At 49.5% G+C, this 23,113-nt stretch overlaps 8 protein-coding genes across 8 annotated transcripts; 5 read left to right on the top strand and 3 right to left on the bottom strand.

Moving 5' to 3' along the window:
- Positions 1-251: 251 nt before the first annotated feature.
- On the top strand, positions 252-623 carry N7509_009306 (uncharacterized protein; the record flags this gene model as incomplete). Its single annotated transcript, XM_056633943.1, has 1 exon — positions 252-623. The coding sequence occupies one exon, from the start codon at positions 252-254 to the stop codon at positions 621-623; it is 372 nt and encodes a 123-aa protein (XP_056484563.1).
- Positions 624-4,543: 3,920 nt separating this feature from the next.
- On the top strand, positions 4,544-5,659 carry N7509_009305 (SANT/Myb-like DNA-binding domain-containing protein; the record flags this gene model as incomplete). The annotated part of the gene is made up of 6 exons (XM_056633942.1): positions 4,544-4,577; positions 4,751-5,157; positions 5,231-5,278; positions 5,337-5,369; positions 5,464-5,547; positions 5,618-5,659. The coding sequence occupies 6 exons, from the start codon at positions 4,544-4,546 to the stop codon at positions 5,657-5,659; spliced, it is 648 nt and encodes a 215-aa protein (XP_056484562.1).
- Positions 5,660-7,032: 1,373 nt separating this feature from the next.
- N7509_009304 (purine-cytosine permease family protein) lies at positions 7,033-8,868 on the top strand (the record flags this gene model as incomplete). Its single annotated transcript, XM_056633941.1, has 5 exons — positions 7,033-7,500; positions 7,552-7,702; positions 7,764-7,950; positions 8,010-8,715; positions 8,785-8,868. 5 exons carry the CDS (start codon positions 7,033-7,035, stop codon positions 8,866-8,868), a joined length of 1,596 nt encoding a protein of 531 aa, XP_056484561.1.
- Positions 8,869-9,588: 720 nt separating this feature from the next.
- Positions 9,589-10,820, bottom strand: cox5b (cytochrome c oxidase subunit IV; the record flags this gene model as incomplete). Its single annotated transcript, XM_056633940.1, has 6 exons — positions 9,589-9,677; positions 9,756-9,846; positions 9,908-10,008; positions 10,125-10,283; positions 10,511-10,564; positions 10,727-10,820. The coding sequence occupies 6 exons, from the start codon at positions 10,818-10,820 to the stop codon at positions 9,589-9,591; spliced, it is 588 nt and encodes a 195-aa protein (XP_056484560.1).
- Positions 10,821-11,096: 276 nt separating this feature from the next.
- N7509_009302 (uncharacterized protein) lies at positions 11,097-11,321 on the top strand (the record flags this gene model as incomplete). The annotated part of the gene is made up of 1 exon (XM_056633939.1): positions 11,097-11,321. One exon carries the CDS (start codon positions 11,097-11,099, stop codon positions 11,319-11,321), a length of 225 nt encoding a protein of 74 aa, XP_056484559.1.
- Positions 11,322-11,343: 22 nt separating this feature from the next.
- On the bottom strand, positions 11,344-12,237 carry N7509_009301 (SANT/Myb-like DNA-binding domain-containing protein; the record flags this gene model as incomplete). Its single annotated transcript, XM_056633938.1, has 1 exon — positions 11,344-12,237. The coding sequence occupies one exon, from the start codon at positions 12,235-12,237 to the stop codon at positions 11,344-11,346; it is 894 nt and encodes a 297-aa protein (XP_056484558.1).
- A 2,297-nt stretch (positions 12,238-14,534) lies between these two features.
- prp8 (U4/U6-U5 snRNP complex subunit PRP8) lies at positions 14,535-21,600 on the bottom strand (the record flags this gene model as incomplete). Its single annotated transcript, XM_056633937.1, is given in 4 exon segments — positions 14,535-16,392; positions 16,412-17,013; positions 17,078-17,454; positions 17,475-21,600. 4 exon segments carry the CDS (start codon positions 21,598-21,600, stop codon positions 14,535-14,537), a joined length of 6,963 nt encoding a protein of 2,320 aa, XP_056484557.1.
- Positions 21,601-22,020: 420 nt separating this feature from the next.
- On the top strand, positions 22,021-22,847 carry N7509_009299 (60S ribosomal protein eL34; the record flags this gene model as incomplete). The annotated part of the gene is made up of 4 exons (XM_056633936.1): positions 22,021-22,093; positions 22,156-22,169; positions 22,303-22,430; positions 22,660-22,847. Exons 1-4 carry the CDS (start codon positions 22,070-22,072, stop codon positions 22,845-22,847), a joined length of 354 nt encoding a protein of 117 aa, XP_056484556.1. The 5' UTR covers positions 22,021-22,069.
- Between the last annotated feature and the right edge of the window lie 266 nt (positions 22,848-23,113).

Here is a 23,113-nt window from a genome sequence, read left to right as displayed (position 1 = left end):
ATACTCTTCGTGGTGAGAACTGATTTCTTTGGAACTAGTACTCGTACTCGTACTAGTCTGTTTTGGGAAGAACGCGGTATGATCAGAACCGCCCTTTTTGACGGCGGCTGGAAAGTATACATATCATCATGTCGTGTTGGTTTTTCAAAGCCTAATATATTACAAATTTCTCAGATCTCTCTCGCTCTTTTGAATACTCTTATTCCTCCCATCCGACTTGCAATACCGCGCCACTCGAGAATATACCCAAGATGTCGACCACGAACAAGATGGACATGCGCGAGATTGACCTTTTCAACCAGGGCCTTGGCTTTATTAAGGGTGTCTCCTGCAAATTTGAAAATGTAAGCTTCACGTGTCGCTTCGTCTATTACCATGATGGAAAGGAATACATATGCCCGTCATCAAGTATATTCAGTGGTCTTTTATTCGCCGAGTACGAATTTCGGGTGATTACTCAACTCAAAGAGGGCTACATGGAATTAAAGTCAACCAAAAACATGGAGCTCCCTTGCTTGGAAAACATCGACGTTAAGTATATTTTACGAAGCAAACCTCTCTGTGAAAGTGCATGCCCTACCTTCGATTCTGAGACACCTCTATATGACTATCCGGGAGGATAGAAAGTGGTATCTTCGGACCACACTTAAGAACCGATGTGCCGAAACTGGCGGCTGCTGTGGTCAAGAGTGCAACTGTTGTGAAAAGCGACTAAATACGCTACAAAACTCGGGTATGAACGGACATTGCCTGTGGGCCTGTCCTTGCTGTATGAAAAGAAAGAGGTTCTATCCCAAAGCCAACGAGGAGACCATTGTTGAAAACAGTATAAGGATGCCCTAGAGAGTGACAATCCGGCCTTTCTCATATATATGGCGGATGCCTACTTTTCAAAACTACAAAAAAGTCTAACACCGAATGACGAGTCTCCCGCTAAGAAGGGTGATTCTCAAAAGATAGGAAAAGGACCAGATAAGGATGGACTCCACGCGATGGTGGTCTTGCGGACAGAGTGACAAATGAGCCTCCTAACTCCAATCCCCCACCATACTCGGCAACACGTTCTCAAAAGCCCAAGTGGTTCTCTACTAGTAGCCTTCAAAGGCATAAGTCAAACAAATAAGCTTGTGGCCTGAACCTCAGCCCACCCGGGATCATTTACCGTATCCACGCGATACCTCTACATACCAAAAACCAAGGTCCCGGGGGACTCTCAGTCGATTCGACCAGGAATGGTTCTGGGGGTATATGTATAGAGCGAGCTCTGAATACTCCGAGGTTTTCTTCCAAAAGCAGAATAGGTTTCCGATGTGGAGCTATCCTCCGCGCCTCGAAGGGGTGGACCGCCGTTTTCCCGTTTGTGATATTCGGATACACTACCACTTCTGTATATTTATTTCAGGGTTACTTTGCTATGCCACGGTCTTCCTGTTCTGAATGCCGAGGCAAACCCCCTAAGAATAAAGCAATTGAAGTTCACGCAAGTATCGGAGGATTATGCCAAAGTCGAAACCATGGCAATGCTATCAGGGAATTGGCCCGACTAATATGTGGGGTGGCATTAGCTAGTAATAGACAGTATATGCTGGCACGTTCCACCGCATGGTTGGTTATTTCTATGTTCGGAGAATTATTTGACGACACAAGCGAAACTAAATTACTCTTGAAGCTGCCTACCTACGCAGTCCCATCTTGGGCGGCCATGCTTAAAGTTGGAGGATGAACTGCAACCGCTATGGAGACTGTCCGATTCTTGGTCGCTTATTTGTGGCTGGCATCTGTAAAATATCTCATAACAAGGAATCTGGTTTGCTATGAGAATACCATGGAAAAGATCTTTTATCTTGCTATTTATTTATTTATCTATCACCCTCCGCTTATCATCAACCTCCAGCACAATAAGAACGACTGTGCCATTTTTGTTTCTCTGTCAGCTTTGGAACTACCAATCAACGCCGAGGTCTAGACTAAGCATGGACCGGACAGTAGTCCCGGCCATTTAGAGTTAGCCATGTCCTGCTGTTCTCAATGAGCAGCAAGTGGCGAAAATTAAGTAGTGTTACCAACGCGGTAAAGGAAAGCTGGTGAAGTGCAAAGGTAGATATATGGATGTAGATGTCAGTATTCTTTACCAAGGCGATAACCCGAACCTAAAATATCTACAATAGAGATAAGTAGCCAATATCTCCATCAATATCTGAACTATAGGTAAATGATACAGTCCATCGATATTCGCATAGAGACGACACGGAAATAGGCGTAACCAATATGTTAGGCTAGTATACACATCAACTTTCTGAAAAGTGATGGAACCCAGTGATGGGCTTGGTAACCACGCCAGGCATCTCCAAGATGGCGCAGTCAGAATCAAATTTTTATCGGGAAACACGAGATGATATAACGGCCGGCCAGGGTTCTACTCTGACTTACGAGCACATGATCCGACGGGATCTGAATTGATTGATAAGATGACCTCTGATTCGGTCGTGGCATCAACAACGAGCAGAAAAGTTGGAATTAGTCCGTGTTCTCCTTCAGAGGGTTTTATAATAAACGGGCCCCATCCATCCCCATCATAATGTAAAAGAAATCCACCTAATGTCGAGAAAACGCACGATCCCGGGTCGGCAATTCATGACTGCAGTGCGGCGCCTCCGACCCAGACCGTTCATTGGTACAATCATCGAAGAATATTACTTTGACAGGCCCGCATTGCTCCTTCTTTCGCTCACGCTGGCTTCCTTGAGCACCACGTATGCTGCCATTTTTGGCTATCTGCAATTGACGGGGGATCCCCGTTAAAGCATCCATGTTTCAAGCTGCTACCCATTACCATGGAACCCGTTCTCCCCGGGGAAGAGGGGCCGCATGAAACACGGGAGACGGTCAGCACCTCCCCAAACAAGCGATCGCGTCGAACAGTGAGAAGCAAAAATAGAGGGGAAATAGAGAGGGGAGCAGAGAGTGGCTGCACACGAAACCGACCTGTGGCTTGAACTAGCCCGCCAAGACTCGGGTTGGACGGGGACAGACTTCAAGAGGTCGAAATCCGGAGCAGACATGGTTGCGGCTCGCGCTTCCAGATCATTGGATGCCTTTACAATAGAACGTCCGGGGCGTTATTGGATCTTGGTTGCCATCCTGGCACGGATTGTGAGAGTTCGCCGGGTCACCGGATTCTGGAACAGGCCACTCGCGTGTGTCTTCGGCCCAAATGTCTCATGGAAGCTGCCGGACGTGGGCCATCATGCTTCTGCAGAGTGCTCGTCGGCCGAATTAGCGGGCAGCACAAGCACATCAGTGGGAAGGCCCCTGCCCGGGACATCTGTTCCTAGGCCAAGTGACGAACGGTGGGTGGAATGCACCGGAGGACTAGCAGGCAAGCAGCAGATTTGCAGGTCCTTTTTTTAGGGAGAGAGAGGGGAGACAATAGGTTCCCCAAGAGATTGAAGTTGGCCCATTTCCCGATTGGGTGGATAGATGAAGGGGAATTGTGTATACTCCTCGTAGTAGTAGCATCGAGGGGGCAAGTTTAGAAGAGGAGTTGCAGGGTCTAGACCCAAGGCCCTCTTCTTTTCTTAGCCCCCTCCACTTTTTGACCCATTTGAGTCCCCATAACATAATCCCAATGACCTTAGGTAACTTAGAAGATCATAGTAAATAGTTAAATAGAACTTAATGTTATGTTTCTTTAGGAGAGAGAGGTAACCTATAAAAATTGTAGTAAAATATAATGCTCAATGTAATACTAAAGACCAAAGTAGAATAGAAATAAGCTATCATATTTAGAATAAAATACGAAACAAAACGAAACAAAATAAAATAAAAACAAACTGCACCAAACCAAATCAAATCAAAATCATAATACTAGAGGAAGGGAGAGAGAGAGAGAGAGAGAGGGGAGGGGCGCTAGTCAACTAGGAAGGTTGGACTTTGGGCTTGTTGTGATATGAGGTGACTCCATCCCCGCTCACCTTCCTCTCTTCCTTCTCCTCTCCCCTTCTCTCTCTCTCTTCTCTCTCTCTCTTCTCTCTTCCTGTAACCTCCTTTCCCTTCACTTCCACCCTTTTCCCCTCCCCTCCCCCTCACGCCACATCCACTTGTTCCCTTTGTTCTCCCTCCTCTCCAGCCTCATGTTCTCCCCCGTACACGGAGGAATTCGAGGTTCCCGATTCGACGCTTCGACCATGCGATTTTGATCTGTGAGCTACCCCCCCCCCCCCCTACCCCCCCAACCCCGGTCCAACCCCATCCACACCTATACAATAAATCCCACCCCCAAAAGAATAAAACACATACTCCCCCATTTGTCTTCTTTTACCTTCCTTGGATACAGAGCTAAACGCTCCGGTCGGCGCTACCGAAACTCTTTGTTCTCCGTTTCCCTTGTCCGATCTGGTTCTGCCTGGGATGCGCCTGTGTCATTTTTAGTGTAACGAGGCCTGTCTTCCCAGAAGTCAACCCCCCCTCCAAGGCGCGCCTATAGCAGATCTGCTAACCCCCCGACGCGGCCTTTGTGTATGTACAGATGAATCGACACCGCATGATTGAGAACTGCGTGTGTCTTTCACCATGTCGTAAGTCCCTCGTCTCTGTGATCTCTGCTCCGCAGGAGAGAGACCTGGGCTGGACTGCCACTGGGTCGCGTTCTGCGTTTCCTTCTGCTTCGTTTCTTTCTTGTTGTTGCTCATCGTCGTCTCTGGCTTGCTGCTCGACCCGTTGCTGACAACTGATCGCGTCGATCGGATAGCTCCCCTCCGACTTCCAAGCGGATTAAGACCTCGGCTACAACCAGCGCGCCGCCACATCTCCTCGCCCAACAACAACTTCACCCCTTCCACCACCGCGTACAGGGATTTGACGGCATCCCAATCCCTACCGCCCCGATTCCCCAACAACAGCAGCAACAGCAACCACAGCAACAACAAACAACATCGCGCAAACGTCCCCCCTCCCCATTCCCGGGTCATCCACCATGATGGCCGCGTCAATGAACCCGGCGGGGGCACGATGGAGGGTGATCCCGGCTCGATGCCTCCTCCAGTGGAATCAACACCTAAGAAGAAAGGCCGCACGAATACCCCATGGACCGCAGAGGAGGAGCAACGATTGAAAACGATGCGCGACGCGGGTCGCAGTTGGAGCGAGATCGCTAAGGTGCGCGCCTTTCGTCAATAACGCTATATTGCGCGAACTTCCTGGCTAACTTGCGTCGGATGACGCGTCACAGACTTTCCCTACGCGAACTGAGGGCAGTGTCAAGAAGCACTGGTACAAGGTGTGTACTGATAGTCCTTGGCTGTTGGTTTGATATTTACTAACGCCACGTGCCACAGGATATGCATTACGCTGAATTCGCTGAGGATGAGGTATCATTTTCTCCCTCCTCGCCTTTTGGCTATTATTTATTATTTATATATACCTTTTCTGCTGTTGAGTGAATAGCTAACTAAATTACCACAGTCTATAAAACTTCGCGAAGCAATCAAGGATTACGAAGCGAACAAATGGAAGGTGATCGGGCAGAAGGTTGGCAAGCCTGCTAAGGTGCGTTGCAATCCGGAAAAAAAAAAATCTATACTCGCTCTGATCAAGACTGACTCTTACTGATTATTAGGCTTGCGAACAATATGCCAAGGAGCACTTCAAGAACCTCTAGTATTAGAGGGTCCGATGACCGTTGATGAAGTGACGATTTGTTTCTCAGCATCTTTTACGAATTTGGCATTCTCCCGGATTCTGCAATTCCACAGCGATGCAAGGTTCATCAATGGCCACTGGAAGCCATTGATTTTACAAGGCAGATGGAGTTGGTGATCTGGTCTCTTTTTGGTGATTTTCACTTCTTGTTCTGATTGGGTTTTTTTTTTGTTGTGGTAAGCGTCTGATACGCGTATTTTTATGTTCAATTTTTGTGGACCTTTTTGGCGTTGTTTTCTGCGTTGGGTGCCAGTGACGCGGATTATTTTTTTGATGTCTCCATTCTCCATCTTCATTTCCTTGATCAATACTATATGTTTTCCAGTGCCAAGTAGCTCATGACAAGACAAAACTTGAAATCGATTGAGATGCCGATCCTGAGCCACGTCAAATGAGAGACACCAATGGGTTAAAGCCTTCGAGTTGTTTGAATACTTTTAGTATTATACTGGGAGAGTTTTTAAGGTGATATCCATGGCTTTCGACTAAACAAATGCCAGTGGATCACAATACAAACTTGTAATAGTTTCTGTCTCTAGTAAGCAGCCACCTAGTTGCCTAACAATTTGCCTAGTTACTAGCTGACATCCCTCTCCTTCCAAAGTTATACATACCCTACTATATATACGGTTTTTCCTGCGCTCATTCTTATAGTAGGCAAAGAGCTGTGTCCAAGCTTTGATACGAATACTAGTGATCTACGAGATGTCTATTCCCACCGCTCGGCACTTAAAAATAAAGCATCCTCGTTCGCTGGACCCGAGCGGAGACGGGAAACCGGCCGAGATCGCGGCCGATCTTTTTTTCCCCGCGGCGATTTCTTTCCCACCTCCGCCCACACTTTTTCCACTTTGCAATCCCCCACATTTGCAATTCTCCGCCTAGTGCGCGCAAGATTGCACCCGTGTTCCGCCTCATTATTCTATTTCCAGGTGAACCCATTGCCTATCTCGCTTCCCTATGCGCCTCGCCCTTCGCGCCACTCTGCTAACATCGCCTCTTTGCTTCATAGTGACTCATCTGGAAGGTGACATCGACCTCTTGTGAATGTCCGAGTACAGAACCCACCTCACCTCCTAAGGACGGCTATCATGAAGACGAGTAGCCAGGTTTTATTCAGTGATCAAGGTACATCCAGTGGTAAACCGCCTGCATGGAGAACCGGTGTTCGGCCGTGCAAAACTCGCTCCATGGGTGTTTTGCGCCGCCGTTCTGAGATTATACGGTCGAACTTGATCTGGATAATTCCAGCGAAAGAAACTCATGCGCGCTTCTGATTACCTGCTTCTGCCCTTCTTGGGATTGTCCCTACAAATACTGACAGTTCGCAGCATGGCCCCGGAAAATGAAATCGCCACCGTAGCGGCGCGGAACGAGAAAGCAGACTCGATTAAACAGACCGAAGAACCTGTTTCCTATGAACAGGATAAAAAAAATGACAGCACATATCCTCCCGAACAAACATCTCGCTACAACCCCATTAGCTCGCGCCTGGGCTCGTTGATTCGCATGTTTGAGCAGCAGCTCGTCGAATATAATTTTGAGGCGCGAGGCATTGAGCGTGTTGCGCCAGATGAGCGCATGAAGAAGCTTTCATGGGTGTCATACGCCCAGGCACTCTTGCTCTGGGTATCCATCAACCTTGCTGCCAACAATGTGACTCTGGGCATGTTAGGACCTGCCGTATATGGGCTTAGCTTCAAGGACTCTGCACTATGTGCCTTCTTTGGGTGCCTTGTTGGCGCACTTGTTGCCTCTTGGATGGCTACATGGGGCCCAATCTCTGGTATTCGTACCATGGTATGTCAAGTCGTTCCATCCACAGTAACCAGTTAGCTTATAAATGGGCAGGCATTTGGCAGATACTCGATGGGTTGGTGGCCCAGCAAGATTATCGTCTTGCTGAACCTTATTCAAATGATCGGATACTGTCTGATTGACTGTGTCGTCGGCGGCCAGATTCTTTCAGCGGTTTCGCCAGGTGGCATGTCCGTTGCTGTCGGTATGTAGAAAGTGAGAAGGAGATGTCCGTGGTGCCCACTGTCCTAACATTGCTGCAATAGGGATTGTCATCATTGCTATTATCAGCTGGGTTGTGGCTACATTTGGTATCCAAGTGTTCCACTACTATGAACGATTTGCATTCTTGCCTCAGTTAATCGTCATTTGCATTCTATTTGGTGTTTCATCCAGCAAATTCGACCTGTCTACTACTTCCCTTGGTGATGCACGTACGGTAGCCGGGAACAGGTAAATTTCCACGATTTCCAAAATTCATAAAAAGTACAACTGGCTCACCATCTACCAAGGCTATCCTTCTTTTCCATCTGTGTTAGCGCAGCAATCACCTACGCCCCCCTAGCAGCAGACTTCTTTGTCTATTACCCGGAACATACCTCCCGCACCTCAATCTTCTCTCTTACCCTCATTGGCCTGATATGTTCCTTCACCATGGCAATCATCTGCGGTATCGGTCTTGCCTCCGGCATCAATGCTTACCCCGAGTACGCAACCGCCTACAACAAGGGCCAAGGCGCCCTCATCGTCGAGGGTTTTGGTCCTCTCCATGGCTTCGGCAAGTTCTGTTCTGTCATCATCGCCCTCGGCCTTATCGCCAATACTGTCGCGCCAACATACTCCGCCGGCGTTGATTTCCAGATTCTCGGCCGCTACGCAGAGAAGGTCCCCCGCGTGATCTGGAATACCGTCGGTGTGATTATCTATACCGTTTGTGCGCTCGTCGGCCGCAGCTATCTCTCGGAGATCTTTACAAACTTCTTGGCCTTGATGGGCTACTGGGTTGCGATCTGGACTGCTATCATCCTTGAAGAGTTCCTGATCTTCCGGTTCCGAACGGGCTATAATTGGGCCGCCTGGCGAGACCCTTCCAAGCTTCCTATCGGAATCGCGAGCTTTATCGCTTTCGTCGTTGGATGGGTCGGTGCCGTCCTGTGTATGGCTCAAGTGTGGTATATTGGCCCTATTGCGAAGCTAGTGGGAGACTATGGCGCTGATGTAAGCTTTCAACCGGACCTAATATCCTTTCCCCGATCAAAATGTGATACTAACCTAGCCGATTCATAGATGGGCAACTATATTGGTTTCTCGTGGGCGGCGCTTGTTTACCCACCTCTCAGGTACTTGGAGCTGCATTTTGTGGGCCGGTAGAGAAATGGACCACCTCTCCCTGTGGTCGGACCCACTGTTCCAACCGTTTCGGGCCAATTTTCAATATGCCCGTCTTCTTTTTACTACATTCTGTATACTAATATACCGACTTTCTCACGTTTGCATTTTGAGGTCACATCATCGGTGCACATGACGAGGATATGCTTCAAGTTCGGTTATGTTCCCAAAAGTTATCAGTGTGCATTGCATCACATTGCATATGGTTGCATCAATACTTATTGTTTGTTTTATTCATACATCAAGTGCATATTTCCAATAATCCTCTCGAGATCACTCGAGATTTGATCTCCAAGATTTCCATTGTATGCTGCAGCACGAGGCAAGCTATCTTGCCAACCAGCCAAAAAGTAAATAAATGTCAAAATCAAGTATAAACGTAACCTCTTATGTCGTAAATGGTTAACCAATGACTCAAAATTCGAGTGAGAAGCGGGCCACATGCCCTGACATAATCTAAATAATGAAGACTAACTACGCCCTTGGGAACAACATCATCCAAGTTGCAATCGGCCAGGAAATAATGAGAAAATATTAACTCAAAAATACACCCCAATAGGCACTCTCATTTTCATCCACTTGAGAACTATTCTACAAAAGAGACGGGAAACAGGCCAAGTATAGAACTGATACAGGGACAGACAGACAGACAGACAACTTCGCACGATTACTCTGTATCAAGAGGTTTTGCGCGACGCGGATTTACCGGTACCAGTACTCGGGCTTGACGTAGTCGGCGAAGGTCTTGGGCTCCTCGTGGGGAGGGTGGTGGTGACCGTGGTCGTGCTCGTCTATGAGGGGTCAGTATGCTGTGCTCACGGTGTCGGGAGGAAATAAGAGGGGTGGGGGTGGTTTAAAAAGGGACATACGAGCGTGGGGGTCCTCCTCAGGTCCAATGTAGTTCAGCTTAACGACGTTGCCGCACTCGGTGCAGCGCTCAATGGGGCGCTCGCGGGAGACCTAGAAGCAAGCAGGGTTAGCGTTGTTGCGGATGGCTTACGGATTCTCGGATTCATCATACGGTCAGCCAGTTAACCTGGTGGGAGTCGACGGGGTAGCCAGTGCAACCGGCGTATTGCTCATCACCGGCACCGTTGACTATGATGGGGTTGTCGATCGTTCCTGTGGTCGAGAAAAGTTCATCGATCAGCCGTTGACTCACGCCAAAATGAGAAAGATAGCATGGGGCGATTTGTAGTCCATCTGGTAGGAAAATCGTATATTGAAGCTCAACATACCCTTGCGGGAGGCGTCCAGGGGACGCATGTCAAAGATATCGATGCCCTGCATCTTTCCGATGAGCTCCAGACGCTCGAGACCGGTGGCCTGGCTGAAGTCGGTAGGGATGGTACCGGCCTTGGCACCGGGGGGAATCAGGTCATCCTCAGACTTGATCTCTGTGGGCAGAATGGAGATACGTTAGCTGCTTTAGACCACGTTGTGATGACTGCCGTGGGCAACTTGTGTGCCCTCTTTTGGAGGTGAAGTTCACAACCAATGGTCCCGACATTAAACGCCACTTATTGGCATCAAACAAGGGCCAACGAGACATTGCAGTGTTCCATCTCCAAAATAAAGAGCACAGTCGAGCAATTGACCGCGGTAGGGCGAGAAGGGTACTGACCATCGAATTGGCGGATCGGGGTCTCGTCCTTAGGGGTCCACTTGTTCGCGTTGCCTGTTCAAACAACATTCGCGTTAGCTGGCGATAATGTATATGGAACCTAAGCGGCCTCCAAAAAACAGTGTCCTCGGAGTCAATTGAGCTCTGGGGGAGGGTGTGCAGGGCCGAGGTCGGGAGGATGTCGGATCATGCCACCTGGGGGGGGGGATCACGTACTGCGCACGATGGACGAGGAGAATGGGCGAGCGACAGCAAAGGCACGAGCGGGAGTGCGCCGCGCGAGGGCGGAGGCAGTGCGTTGAAGGAACATTGCTCCGGGGAGAATGGTGGAATGGGGGGGGAGTAGAGATGAGGTTGGGTAGAGTCTGGTTCGAGGATTGAAGTTGGAAGATGCCGCTTCCGCCCGAGTGCCTTATGATTGGCTGAAGCTGCTACCAATAAACGACGCGGATTGCGGATGACTCAGCGATGATTGGCCGTCACGGGAAGTTCCAGATTAGGGAATTAGGGCTAGGGCCGGTAGGTAAACAATGGGGTACTATAACTATATCTACTATGGTTTGTACATACTTGATGAACTATCAACATGAGAAACCGCCATGGTACCAATGATCTTGATCCTGCTCCAAATAAACCTAAGAAATCCGAATACTCCGATGTCCTACAGTCATACATCATCTACAACCCACGAGAAGGGCTTCGTCCCAACATGGCGGCCCGTTCCCGACACGCCTCAGGACCGAATCCTTTGCCAACTTTGCTGGAGATAATCCTCCATCGGTCCTGTTCATACTGGGATATTGCACGCTGAAGGCGTTGTACCTGGATGCTGCTCAGTACATCTTATTCGATGGATTGGAAAGGGTTGCGGTCATCGGGTGGAGTAAAACACTGACCTTCTCATCCGTCCAGCTTACATCCTTCGTTTTTAATCTTTGGCAGTAGCGAACCTGCAAAGTATTGTGCGTTCGACCCGGAAAGAAGTCTTGGATTTGTAGCCAGGTCAAGTTCTTGTCCTCCTTGAGATGCACGAGTAACGCATCCTCCGCTGCGGTAAATCTTGTCTTGGGAGCTTTGGGGCGAGGTGCAGGTGCAGGCATTCCCATATGTCCCACTACATTCGGTGGCCTTGTTTGTCTAGCAATATCATCATCCATATTGTCGGAATCCGTTGACTGTGGGAGCGTGTGATGATGCTTCTCTGGCAGAGAAATCTTCAAGAGGGTGTTGTGGGACATCGCTGGGTCATATATCGAGCTAGGAGGCTGGTGCAACGAAGGATCAAGTAGAATACCAGGTTCCGCAACCGAAGAGTTGTTATTAATGAGGAGAGACGCCAAAGCCGGAAAATGCGGTGGGATGTGCCCATCATTTCGACTGCTTCTTGGTCGAAATTGGCCCCTGGGGCTGTTAAGTGGACCCGATAAATCGTAGCCGTACGTCGGGGGTTGAGGCAGCTGTTGCGACGATGAAGGCGAATATATCGAATGGGGCAAAGGGTCATCTCGGTTTTGAGGTATGGGATGAGGCAGTATCGAATCCGTCGTTGGCGGTGGTCCATTAAACAGAGAGGGGATATTGTCGGTTCCATACACAGCTCCGCTCAGCTTGTCACGCAGCTCCGACTCGGATGAATCATATGCAATCAAGCCATGATCATCATTCTTAGCCGGTGAGGGAAAGTTGATGGCATGGCTGCGGTAAGAGTCCGCCAGTGTCACGGACATGCATCAAAGTTGCCAGGAAATCCCAGCCGATGAATATGCTTGTCAAGTAGGGGACTGTCCGAACCCAACACTTTTCCTCTGCAGAGAAACAGGGACTCTTTAAGGCCCCGTTACGTGTCACATAAAGAAGCACGATGCAGAAAGATCCTTGCGATGGCAAAAACAAACCGTGCCAATCGCTGCAACCTGTCTCGAAATGCTTCACGTGCCGAGCGACGAGGGCAAACTTGAAAGACTTCCAATATCAGAGAGGAGCAAGCAGTCGGAGCCCAATAAGTAGCATTCGCATAATGTGTGATAAGTAGGGGGCGGTTTGAGTGTCATCCGGGAAAAGAAAAATATAAATGCGACAGCGGACACGGCCGTCTCTATAAGCCTCTTCACCGGATACGCATATAGGTCCAGTTGGATTGCAGGCTGCCCGGGCAAGAAACCTATGCCGAACCTCCTCATCAGCTGAATCATGCGTCTTTCAGGGATTGGCTTCTCTGGATTTATTGGGGAGAGAATTAAAAGAATTGTCCCCGGAGCGCAGCCCCCCTCAGGGGGTATTGACCCAAAGCGCGCAGTTTTCGTTTCGTTTTGCGTCTTCTACCAATGGCTTTTATATTCCTTTTAACCAAGATTTCAATGTCCTTAAAGCTATTATGCTATATGACAGGATTCATTATACAACATATTTTATTGTCTCTCTCTAAAACGACGAGGTAAATCATGGTCGAGGAGCTTTCCAGGATGGGGACGAGGGGCGCATCAGAAGCGAGAAAGCGAGAATCGGAATAACGCGCCCGACAAGAGCCCGTCAACGCACGTAAGATTTGGCATCGGGGACGAGTGGAGTGTCCACGACAGGGATTTTATTCGCTGGGTGCAGACTCCTGCAAGCTTTCATTGCTGGAGAGGAGATGAAACTCCTGTTTGGCCAATCAACCCCCGTCATGGTAAGCCAAAGAGGCAACTAAACCAGCGATTCGTCGAGGAGCTGAGGGGTGATTTAGGCACTTTCGGTGCCAAGGCTATGCGAAGGGTCAATCACAGAGATCCCAGATGTCCCGAGAGTGACCAACAGAGTTATTAAAATCACTGGATCCTTATACGGTTCAGATTGTCACATACATACGTATATACATAGGCTTGACCAGCTTTGCGGCCAAAGAGGTTAAGGAGGCAAACTGAACCATACCAATGCTTTTCTGCATTGCATAATTTTGGATTGCCAATGCCTGGCTGTTATTTAGGTCTTTTTTTCTTTCTTCTTCGTCTCTTTTTCGAGATTGCATTCTGGAAACCTGGGTGTCATTAATATCAGATACAGGAAGTCCTACGACCTCCCAGGCCATCCTACTGTTATTCCGAGACCGGTCAGATGGTTAAAAGGACAGGAGGATCATTGCAAGTGCCGGAAAGCATTAGCTGCAGAAGGGGCTGTTTTCTGGCACACCGGGGCCCATTGCAACCCCACCTGAACAAACAAGTCCTCGAGATTTACCATAGTCGTTTGGGAACAAGTGGCAAGGACACTGTTGTCATTTTTCTTTGCACCTTACCCCCCCTGGTATGCGGGATGTCGCCTTCTTTTCTCGTCGAGCAGCACTGGCTCTCGGAGGAACGTGTCTTTCCTAGAGAGGTATAAGATGTCGGGTTCGGGCCTCTGGCCGAAATGGTGGCGCAAGGCCGGTGACCTCCACCCGTCCCCTGAAGCCACAAGCACACAATCACCGTCATGCGATTCTTGGAGGCGATGGAACCTTCTTTCTTTGTCACTTTCGAAGCGATGGAAATGGCAAGAGCCGCGTGGCTTCGTGGCTGGGGTTCGATCTGTGCATTACAAAGCTGACTGCATACTCGTATACCGCGGTCAATCAGGCGACAATAGGGCGTAGAAAAAATCATTTCACAACTTGGTAGAGGACTTCTGCTTTATAGATTTATGGTAATGTGACTCGACGTGTCCAAGGATCACTGAAGCAACTTCAAGTTGGATGAGCTAACATGGGAGACAGACCAGTACTAGTACTACTACTCGTATGGTTAAGTATACGTAATTAGTAGTGAGCATAAGATGTTTCAATCGGCGACGATCACATTCTACAAAAAGAAAATACCGAACATAATGTTGAAATGGCTAGATCCATGATAAATGCGTATTGCTTTTTTCTCGCTTTCAATAGATGAGATTATGATTGTCATGATACAAGAACACAAAAAAATAAAGAGAAAAAAAAGGTACATGATAAGAATACATTCGCCCAAATAAATCAACCAAGTGGATGTAAAAACGCCCATCAAATACAACTCTACTCAAAGTTATCCGAGCGATCGACCCAGATATCTTCCAGTTCGGCGAAGTTCTGGAAGTGCAGAGGACGATGCTGGTCATCGTAGAAGCGAAGGGGGGTATCGATCTTCACATAGATGGGTCTCTTCTCAACACTGCCGAAGGAGCTACCCATGAAACTATAGTTCCAGAGGTTATCTTCGGGAACAAGGAAATAACCGCGAACGCGATCGCTGAGAAGCAGCTGACACTTTTGACCCATGCTAGTGGAGAAGCCCTGAGGCTGATCTGAGCTCATATCCTTGTTCTCAGCACCCCACTTGTATCCGTCGGGAGTCAGGCCCCAGGCAGAAAGTGATACGGAACCAGGAGTGAAGGAGACGGTCATAGTCACTGTCTTCTTGTCCCACGAGGAATGCGAGTTCATTAGGCGGGCGTGCTGTGTGACATCCGCTGCAGACATGTAGGGTGGCTCGTTGCCTGAAACGGTGTGGATGACGCCCAGCGGCTCAAGGCCGTTGAGGTAGTCATGTTGAGGGAGTTGGTGGGGGAGCTGGACATCCCGAGTATTTCCAACTTGAGGGACCATGACGATTGTGCGAACCTCCTTAACTTGATCGTTATCGGGGGGCGAGCTACCGTAAATGAAACCAGTAACTTGGACGCGGAGATCAGCGATCGTGATGAACCGCTTGAGGATGTTCTTTGGCATAATGTAAGTGAATCCATCATCGCGAATGTCGTCAGACGACACGTAAATGTTGTTCGATCTGGTCCGCAGGTTGGACGTCGCGATAGCACGAGTGCGCCACTCGGTCTTTGATGCGAATGACTGTTGCTCGTACTGCGAAGTCGTCGTGACAATCATGTCCTCTCCTCGCACATTTTGAGTCTTGGTAGTAACAGCAGTAAGTTGCTTCGCTTCCTCCTGTTGCTTTTCAATCTCGGCAGCCTGCTGTCGCTGCAGCGAGGGCGCGCTGATTTCCATACCCAGAATGATATCTCGAACTTCACTGCCGGTCAAACTTTGCACGTTGACATTGTTCTTCTTGCCGTAATCGTTCAGGATCAAATCACGTAGTTGCACTTCGACCTTGATCCAATCCTCGTCGGATAACGAAGGCCAGATGTGATGCTCCTGGGTGATCACGCTCTTGTCGGGGCGAAGAATGATCTTTGCCTTGTCGATATTTACATGCAGGGCACGGAGAATGAGAATCAGACGAGAGAAGGCGGTGTATGGCGAAATGGATTTCAACCACTCATCATACAGGTTGAAGAGAACCATTTGAGGCTCGGTAGCACGAAGGATCATATCCGCCAGCTTCTCAACCTTCATGGCAGCTTGGAATGGCAGTTGAAGCTCAGACGCGCGGATGGAGATATTGGGGAAGTCGAGCAAATGGACCTCGAGAGGATCCAAAAGACCCTTTCGAGTAACAATCAGCTGCTTCGGCTGTTCTTCAACAGGTAAAGACCGAATGAGGGCAGCGACTTCTTCGGCCGTCTTCCACTTAGCCAATTGACCCAGACGCTTCTGTCCTGCCCAGACACTGGTGTGGATGATCTTCAAGAACAGCTGGCCGGTTCGAGGATTGAAGATGAAAATGGCACCGTTGATGGGCTTCGTGGTCAAGTTACCCTCGAAGGTCTTGTGAATTGTCACACGGTAAACGTTGGTGTCATCAATGAACAGTTGAATCTGAGGGCTGAAAAGCTCGGAGTAGTTCTGAGAGTTCAAAAACTCCTGGTTGCTCTCCGAGGCGTACAGCTGCAGACCCTTGCGAATACGTTCACGCAGAACATACAAGGCAGGGTTGGCCTTCATGATCTTAGCCATGGCCTGCTGGGCAAGAGTCTTCAGGCCGGGGGAAGTACTGGCCATAGGCCGAGTACAAGTTGTAGGAAAGATCAATGCCGATCATCAACCCGGTGGCCGAGGGATAGATACTCATACTGTCGGTGGTGTAGTCAAGATACTTGGCACGAACATATCGCTCAATGTCATGAGAGTCGTAGTCACCATATCTCAGCTGCACATCAATCCAGAACTTGTTAGTGGTCGTGGGCTCGTATACATCCTTGGTATCGAACAGCAAGGAAGGTCGAGTGACATTCCACTTGTTGGTGGCAAAAAGAAGGATATCCGCACAAGAACTGTTCATCTTGTACGATTTACGTGGGTGAATCGTTTCCTTCTGAACAGCCTCGATGCCAAGTTGCTCGAGTTCTTGGTCGAACACTTGGCACAAGTCCATAACCACAGATTCGTGGATCTTCTGCCACAAATGAGCACGGAAGATCTGAATAAGGGAAATTTTCAGAGTGGGAATTTTGCCGTGCAAGAAAATACCAGTCAAATCGAGTTGCACTTGGAAACCAACATAGACATTGGCTCGGTTAATGGTTGGTGACCACCAGAGGGTGAACCGGCGGTTGGGGATTTGGTTAAGACCGGAACGCTGGGCGTTCGTGAGCTTCTTGAACTTCATGCTTTCCTATAATTTTTCAAAGTCAGTGATCGTTTGCGAGGGAAAGGGCCAAAGGGCGATGATAACGAACCTCGAAACCACTAGCTTTCTCCCAGAACAGACCCTCCCAAGAGGGGAAGGCAGTGGCCTTGAACAAGGTGTGCTCCAGGATGGTTTCCACACCACCCAATGCTTGGATAACATCCGTTCGGTAAGCATTTAGATTCCACAATTTACCATCATGGCGCTGGCTAGTCCACCAGAACGGATTGCTCTTCATCAACTGGTACTGTTTGAACTCAGCACGAAGACGGAAACCCTTGTCAAAACTGAGTGTGCTTCGGTCCTTTTGGAAGAGAGTATTGATACGCGGAAGACCGCGATCCCAGCTGTCCTCAAGATCCTCAAGGGTCAAACGACGGTTCTGTTGCTGAGCTTCCATGCGCTTCTGGGAATATTCCATCCAGACTCTTTGAGAATCAATAAACTCAGACTCCCAGGAACAATGTATCGGAAGATGTTCGGGATCAGAGTTTCCTCATCATGGGACATACCGGCCCGGAAGTGGGTGATTCCGGTATCGGTCTGTTTGGACCAACGCTTATCACTGGTAGGAATGAGAATATGGGATCCCGAAATCATACCAAGACCTCCAAGCTCCTTGGGGGTGTAGAACACAGCGGGAGGGAAACGAGAAGGCATCTTAGAATTCAACCCGATCTTGACACGAGTCTGAATCTTCGTCTCACATTTGACGATGGTGTCGAGCAAATTCACAGTAGACACCGCCGCCTCGCGGTAGTATGTGAAGAGAGCAATGAGCGCCGTGTTCCACTTGTTGGCGATCTTGGTGAAAGTAGTAGATCCTGAAGACATGAGAATTTGGCGGATGCGGTTGTTGAACTTTTGGATATCTTCCTCTGTAACCTGAAGGAAGGCATGGGCAGTGCGCTCTTTGGTAGAGTTATCGACCAAAGACCACACGCTGTCCTTGACATTGAACTCTTCATTCTGGTTGCGGCACTTGGGGAGAATGCGGACCTCGAAGCCGTTCATAGAGAACAACAGGTTGGGGTTGTCCTTGCTGTACACGCTGGCAAATGTGTCATCCCAGTCAATAGTCGTGATGGAACGGGGAAGACGATTCTTCAAATCCCAGAAAACAGCACGGCCTAGATTGACATCGTGACGCATCAAACGCATACGGCAATCGCGAGGCCAGCACTTCTTATTCTTGTAACCAATGACATTCTCGAAGTTAGGATCGGGGTTCTCGGTCAAGAATCGCTGAATCAGATCGCGAGACTCGTCGGCATCGAATCGGAAGAAAACCCAAATCTTGTCGACATAACGGGTGTAAAGTCGGATAGGGTGTCGGGTCTCAGTAGCCCGGTCCCGGAACTGCAAGAAGTCGTTGGGGCTCTGGGGCGGGCCAGCCATCTCGCTAGCGCGCTGCAGACCAAGAAGCAGAAGATCGATCATCAATCCGTAGAACTGGAACACGAAACCAGAGAACTGAAGACCACGAATCATACCGTAGCTGTTGGTGTGATTCATGTCCTTGTAGCTAAGCTGGACATTGTTCTTGGAGGTAATGTAGTCAGCCAAATTGTGGTCCATGATCAGACGAAGCATTCGATTTAGCAGGGTCAGATCGATCTTCTCGTAGACCTTGGACAGCTCAGTTTCAATCATGACATTGGTTTCGCCCTCGGCGGTCTCCCAGACATTGGAAAGGTTGTTAATTCCCTGAGTCCACTTGTAGGTCAACAGCGGCGGTACTTCTGAATCGGAGGGTTTGATCCAAGCAGGAAACAGGTGGCGCTGTTCAGCCTGGTACCATAAATACTGGTCCAGGTAAGCATCCGTGATCTTCTCAATGGGCTCGATGTCGTAGACAGGATTGATGTTGTTGTAATTATCATTCATGTCGATTCCAACCTCCTTGAAAGCTCGTTGGGTCAAGAGGAATCGCTTGATGCGGGCCAGAGTGGTTCCGGGAGAATCATATGCCTGCTCAATAAGAGCAAGCTCTTCACGCTGGCTCTGGTTCAGTCTGCCTTTGACGGAATAAGATTCACGAAGTCGCTCCAGAGCAAGAATCAGAATCTTTGTGTCGTGCTTATATGAGACACTGGGGAATGGAATGGGCGAGAACTTGCGTGACTCCAACCAGTGGACCATGGTGGTGTAGATAGCCACGGCCTCCTCAGAGGACACATAAGGGCCATCCTTGAGGTAGTTGTGCTGGCGCTCTTGTTCCGACTTGAGCCAAAGACGAGTAAGTCGGCCCAGGTTCTTCTTAGCGACGGTTTTATCAACAGTAGCACCACGGCGAATTCTCTCTCGGTTGTAGTGAGCGACAGAAATCCACCAGTCAGCCTTGCTCTTCACATAACGAAGAATAATGTTCTCGATAGGTGCAGGCAGGCCAGGAACCTTCCAGGGAATGTTACTCTTCCAGCATCTCCAGGCCTCTGACAAGTGTTGCAGGACAACATTGACCTTGTTCTGCTTGATACCCTCGGGCATCATGTCCATCAGATCCGCCATGACGGAGGCACGAAGTTCCAGGTCGAAGTGAGATTCCACACGCTGTTTAGTAACGGTCTTCGCAACACCCTTGCTGTGACGGCCCTCGAACTGACGAGATAGCAAGTTTCCAAGCCATCTCTCAAGCAAAGGAATGATACCACGCATGAAGAACAGCCAGACACGCCACGCGGGGGCCCAGAATCCACAGCCAGGTCCTTTGCCGACAGGACCGGAGTTGAAACGGTAGTAAATCAGGTGCTTGAGATCCTTGCAGGAGCGGATCTGGTGCATCAACTTGTACTTGTATCGGTACATACCGGTCAGCTGGCCAACATGGTTGAAAGCATACAAGATACCGTCGGCCAACTGGAAGGCGTCAATGTTGCCGAGACGGTACTGCACCTGAGCGTCGACGATCAACTTCGTGAGGCGGAGAATTTCTCTCATGAGGTGGAAAGCATTTCCGAAACGAGACTTCTTTCGCTCTTTGGTGGTCAAAGTCTTGACGGGCTTCAGGTTGAAGTTGTAATCGAGATGCAGGTAAGTCAAGTTCTTGCGGTGAATAAGCAAGTTCAACATATTGAAACCTTGGCGGCAAACTTGCAAGCCAGCCTCTACCCAGTCAATTGTTGTTTGCTGGAAGAATTTGGTCGTCTTCAAGGTCTTCAACAAACTCTGTTTGTTCTGGGCTTTCGGCTTGTTCTTGTGCAGCTCGTTGAGAACAAAAGTCTTGAGCAGCTTTTGGTACGACACGCGGACCTTGACCGGCTGGCCCTGAGGGCAGTGCTCCAGGTACCATTGCTTCACCAGTGGCACATCCTGAGCGCGAACCATCTTACCGGACCGCTTGTCGAAGGGGTGGGGAGCCCACCAAAGGGCGATCGCAGAGGCAGTCTCTGTGGTGTAAAGTTCCTCATCCTCGAAGAATGGCTCAACCTCTCCAGGAAGTTCAAAGTCATCTTCATTGTCGGTACCAAATATCTCATCTTCGTGGCTGACGGTGATGTTCTTCGGCGCAACAGAACGAGAGGAGATCGGGTTGATGACAGGATCGAAGTAGAAGGCGGGGAGGTTCGGGTCTTCAGTGCGAACGTAAACCACCTGGGGGTGAGAGTACCAGGCAAGCTTCACGCTTCGGGGAAGAGTATTATACAGGAAGGGGAAGGTAACGCGGTATTCGGTTCGGATGGGGGCGCGGAAGATGATGCGGTCGATAGCGTTGAATTCGCTGAAATCCTCGTCATTCGGGTCGATGTCTTTGTACAAGGGCTCGAAGCGAGGGCCACCTGGGATAGCAACGTTGAGGGCCTTGGCGGTAAAGAAACTGTTAAGGTCGAACATGTGGAAGTAATTTTCATCAACCACATCGCTCAACAGTTGGTGACTCAGTCGATGAAGAGTCGCCATTTGCGGGAGTGATAGGTTCCAGGTCTTATAGCTCGGTCCGTTGACGTGGGGCGTATCTAGAAGGGGTCGGTGATCGTAGAACCATTCGTAGACTGCCGCATCCTCCTCTTCGTCGAGCTCCATCTGGATGGGCTCCAGCGGTTCGACGTCCTCAATGTTTTCAGACCACGAAAGTGGAGGTTCTTCATCATCGAAGGGGGGGAATCGCATGCGCTTAAAGTGTCTGCGGTCACTCTTCTCTCGGCGCATGGACATCCACATTGTGGCCCATTGGGCGTGGAAGACTGGCTCGATAACGCGGGGGGTCTCATTGACCATGGTCAAGCATCCATTAACGTGGTATAAGACCTTAACTTCTCTAGCTGATTCCCAAGGCATTGGCATGTTTTCAAGGAGCTTGAGAACTGCATGGGGCATGAACTTCAGCGCGCCGAGATAGCTTCGTTTTTCGTTGGTGAATTTTCGCTGCGAAACATCGCCAATATCCTTCACAATTTTTCGTAAATGTTCGGGTGGCATGTCCGCTTTCTGTGTCTCGACAAATCCTCCCTTCCGCTTCTCGCCGAAGCGATTGCGCTGGGTGCGCAGCCATTCATTCTTCTTCTGTGCAAATTTTGCGACGTTTGGGTCGGCGGGCGGCTGGTAGCCCGGGGGCGGCGGCGCCATCGGCATGGATGGGGGAGCAGCACCCCATCCTGGGGAGGGGGGGGGGAGGCAGAGATGCCATAATGGTGGTCGTTGATGGGGAGAAAGCCCACCCTCGGCGATGGTTGGTCTCAAAGTCGCGTCAAATCACGTCGAAAATCATCGACATGGGACACAAAAGTAGATGGTGTGGCAGCAGCCGGCCGGCTCAAGTGTATTGAGATAGCTATTAAGGCCGATTGACGATGGAAATGAACGCCAACAGCCGGTGCTCCTCTGCTAGACGCAAAGTTGCTCCTTTCGCCAGAACTGGCGAAGTTTGAGGTGGGTCTCGGTCATGTGACCTGTACCCGCTCCGGTTCCTAATGGGGGTTAGCGCCCGATTTAACGAGAACACGCTAGAAACCCACAAACCCGGCCAACCTCGAACATTTCCTTCTCGCAACCCGACCGACGACGCCGCTCTTGACCATCGCAGAGGATCAAGCACGACAAAATGGCGAACAACAGACTGACATTCGTGAGTTTCATTCGTTTTATCGCTTTTGTATTTGAAAAAGTTCTGACCCGATTTCTCTCCAGCGCCGCCGGAACCCGTACGTTTGAAAAAAATTCCCTGCCACCCACAATGCCTCCTCTACGCTCCAGTCGATATTGCGAACAACTAGGAACGGCTGCCAGTGATTTTGGAACGATATATTGACGGTTATTTTTTTTTTCCTTCGACAGGTACAACACGCGGTCCAACAAGGTTCGCATCATCAAGACCCCTGGTGGTGAGCTCCGTTACCTTCACCTGAAGAAGAAGGGCACTGCTCCCAAGTGCGGTGACTGCGGCATCAAGCTCCCCGGTGTGAGTATCCCTCGATTGATTTTTTTTTCCCGGCAATGTGTGGTGTAGTGTGTGTGCGCGGGACGGCAACCGTGGGGGAACCGAGTGAAGGGCATTGAAAAAAATCCTCATCTGGATTACATCGGCTCAAACTCGTGAACCACCGGCAATCGAAACCAACATTCACACGACGCTCGCATTCCCTTCATCTTTGTTCCCATCAATTCGGGTAACTTACAATTTTCGTCGCATAGGTCCCCGCCCTCCGCCCCGCGAGTATGCTCAGATCTCCCGCCCCAAGAAGAACGTCAGCCGTGCCTACGGTGGCTCGCGCTGCGCTGGCTGCGTCAAGGACCGCATTGTCCGTGCTTTCCTGATCGAGGAGCAGAAGATCGTCAAGAAGGTCCTCAAGGAGTCCCAGGAGAAGGCTGGCAAGCGCTAAACAAAGCCTTGTCCTTCGTCGGTGTTGTCTTTTGGAGAGCGAACGTTACGGAAAAGTGATGGGAACGGTTTCCTTTTAGAATCTAAAAATGATGAACAGGAACCGCTAGCATGAACTCATGATCTGGGTCATGACTAGACAAATGAAACCCAATTTATTCTATCTTCACGAGATTTTTCTACGAATTGTGTTTGAATTGTTCTGGATTTTTGATGGCTTCGCCTTTTATCGGGGCGCATTGTTTCTCCTCGCACGAGTCGCATTTC

Source organism: Penicillium cosmopolitanum (assembly GCF_028827165.1).
Source record: "Penicillium cosmopolitanum strain IBT 29677 chromosome Unknown utg000009l:1.0-9042332.0:1.0-9050551.0, whole genome shotgun sequence".
Taxonomy (NCBI): Eukaryota; Fungi; Ascomycota; class Eurotiomycetes; order Eurotiales; family Aspergillaceae; genus Penicillium; species Penicillium cosmopolitanum.
The sequence above is the reverse complement of the archived record's forward strand: the minus strand, read 5'-3'. Positions and strand labels throughout refer to the sequence as shown.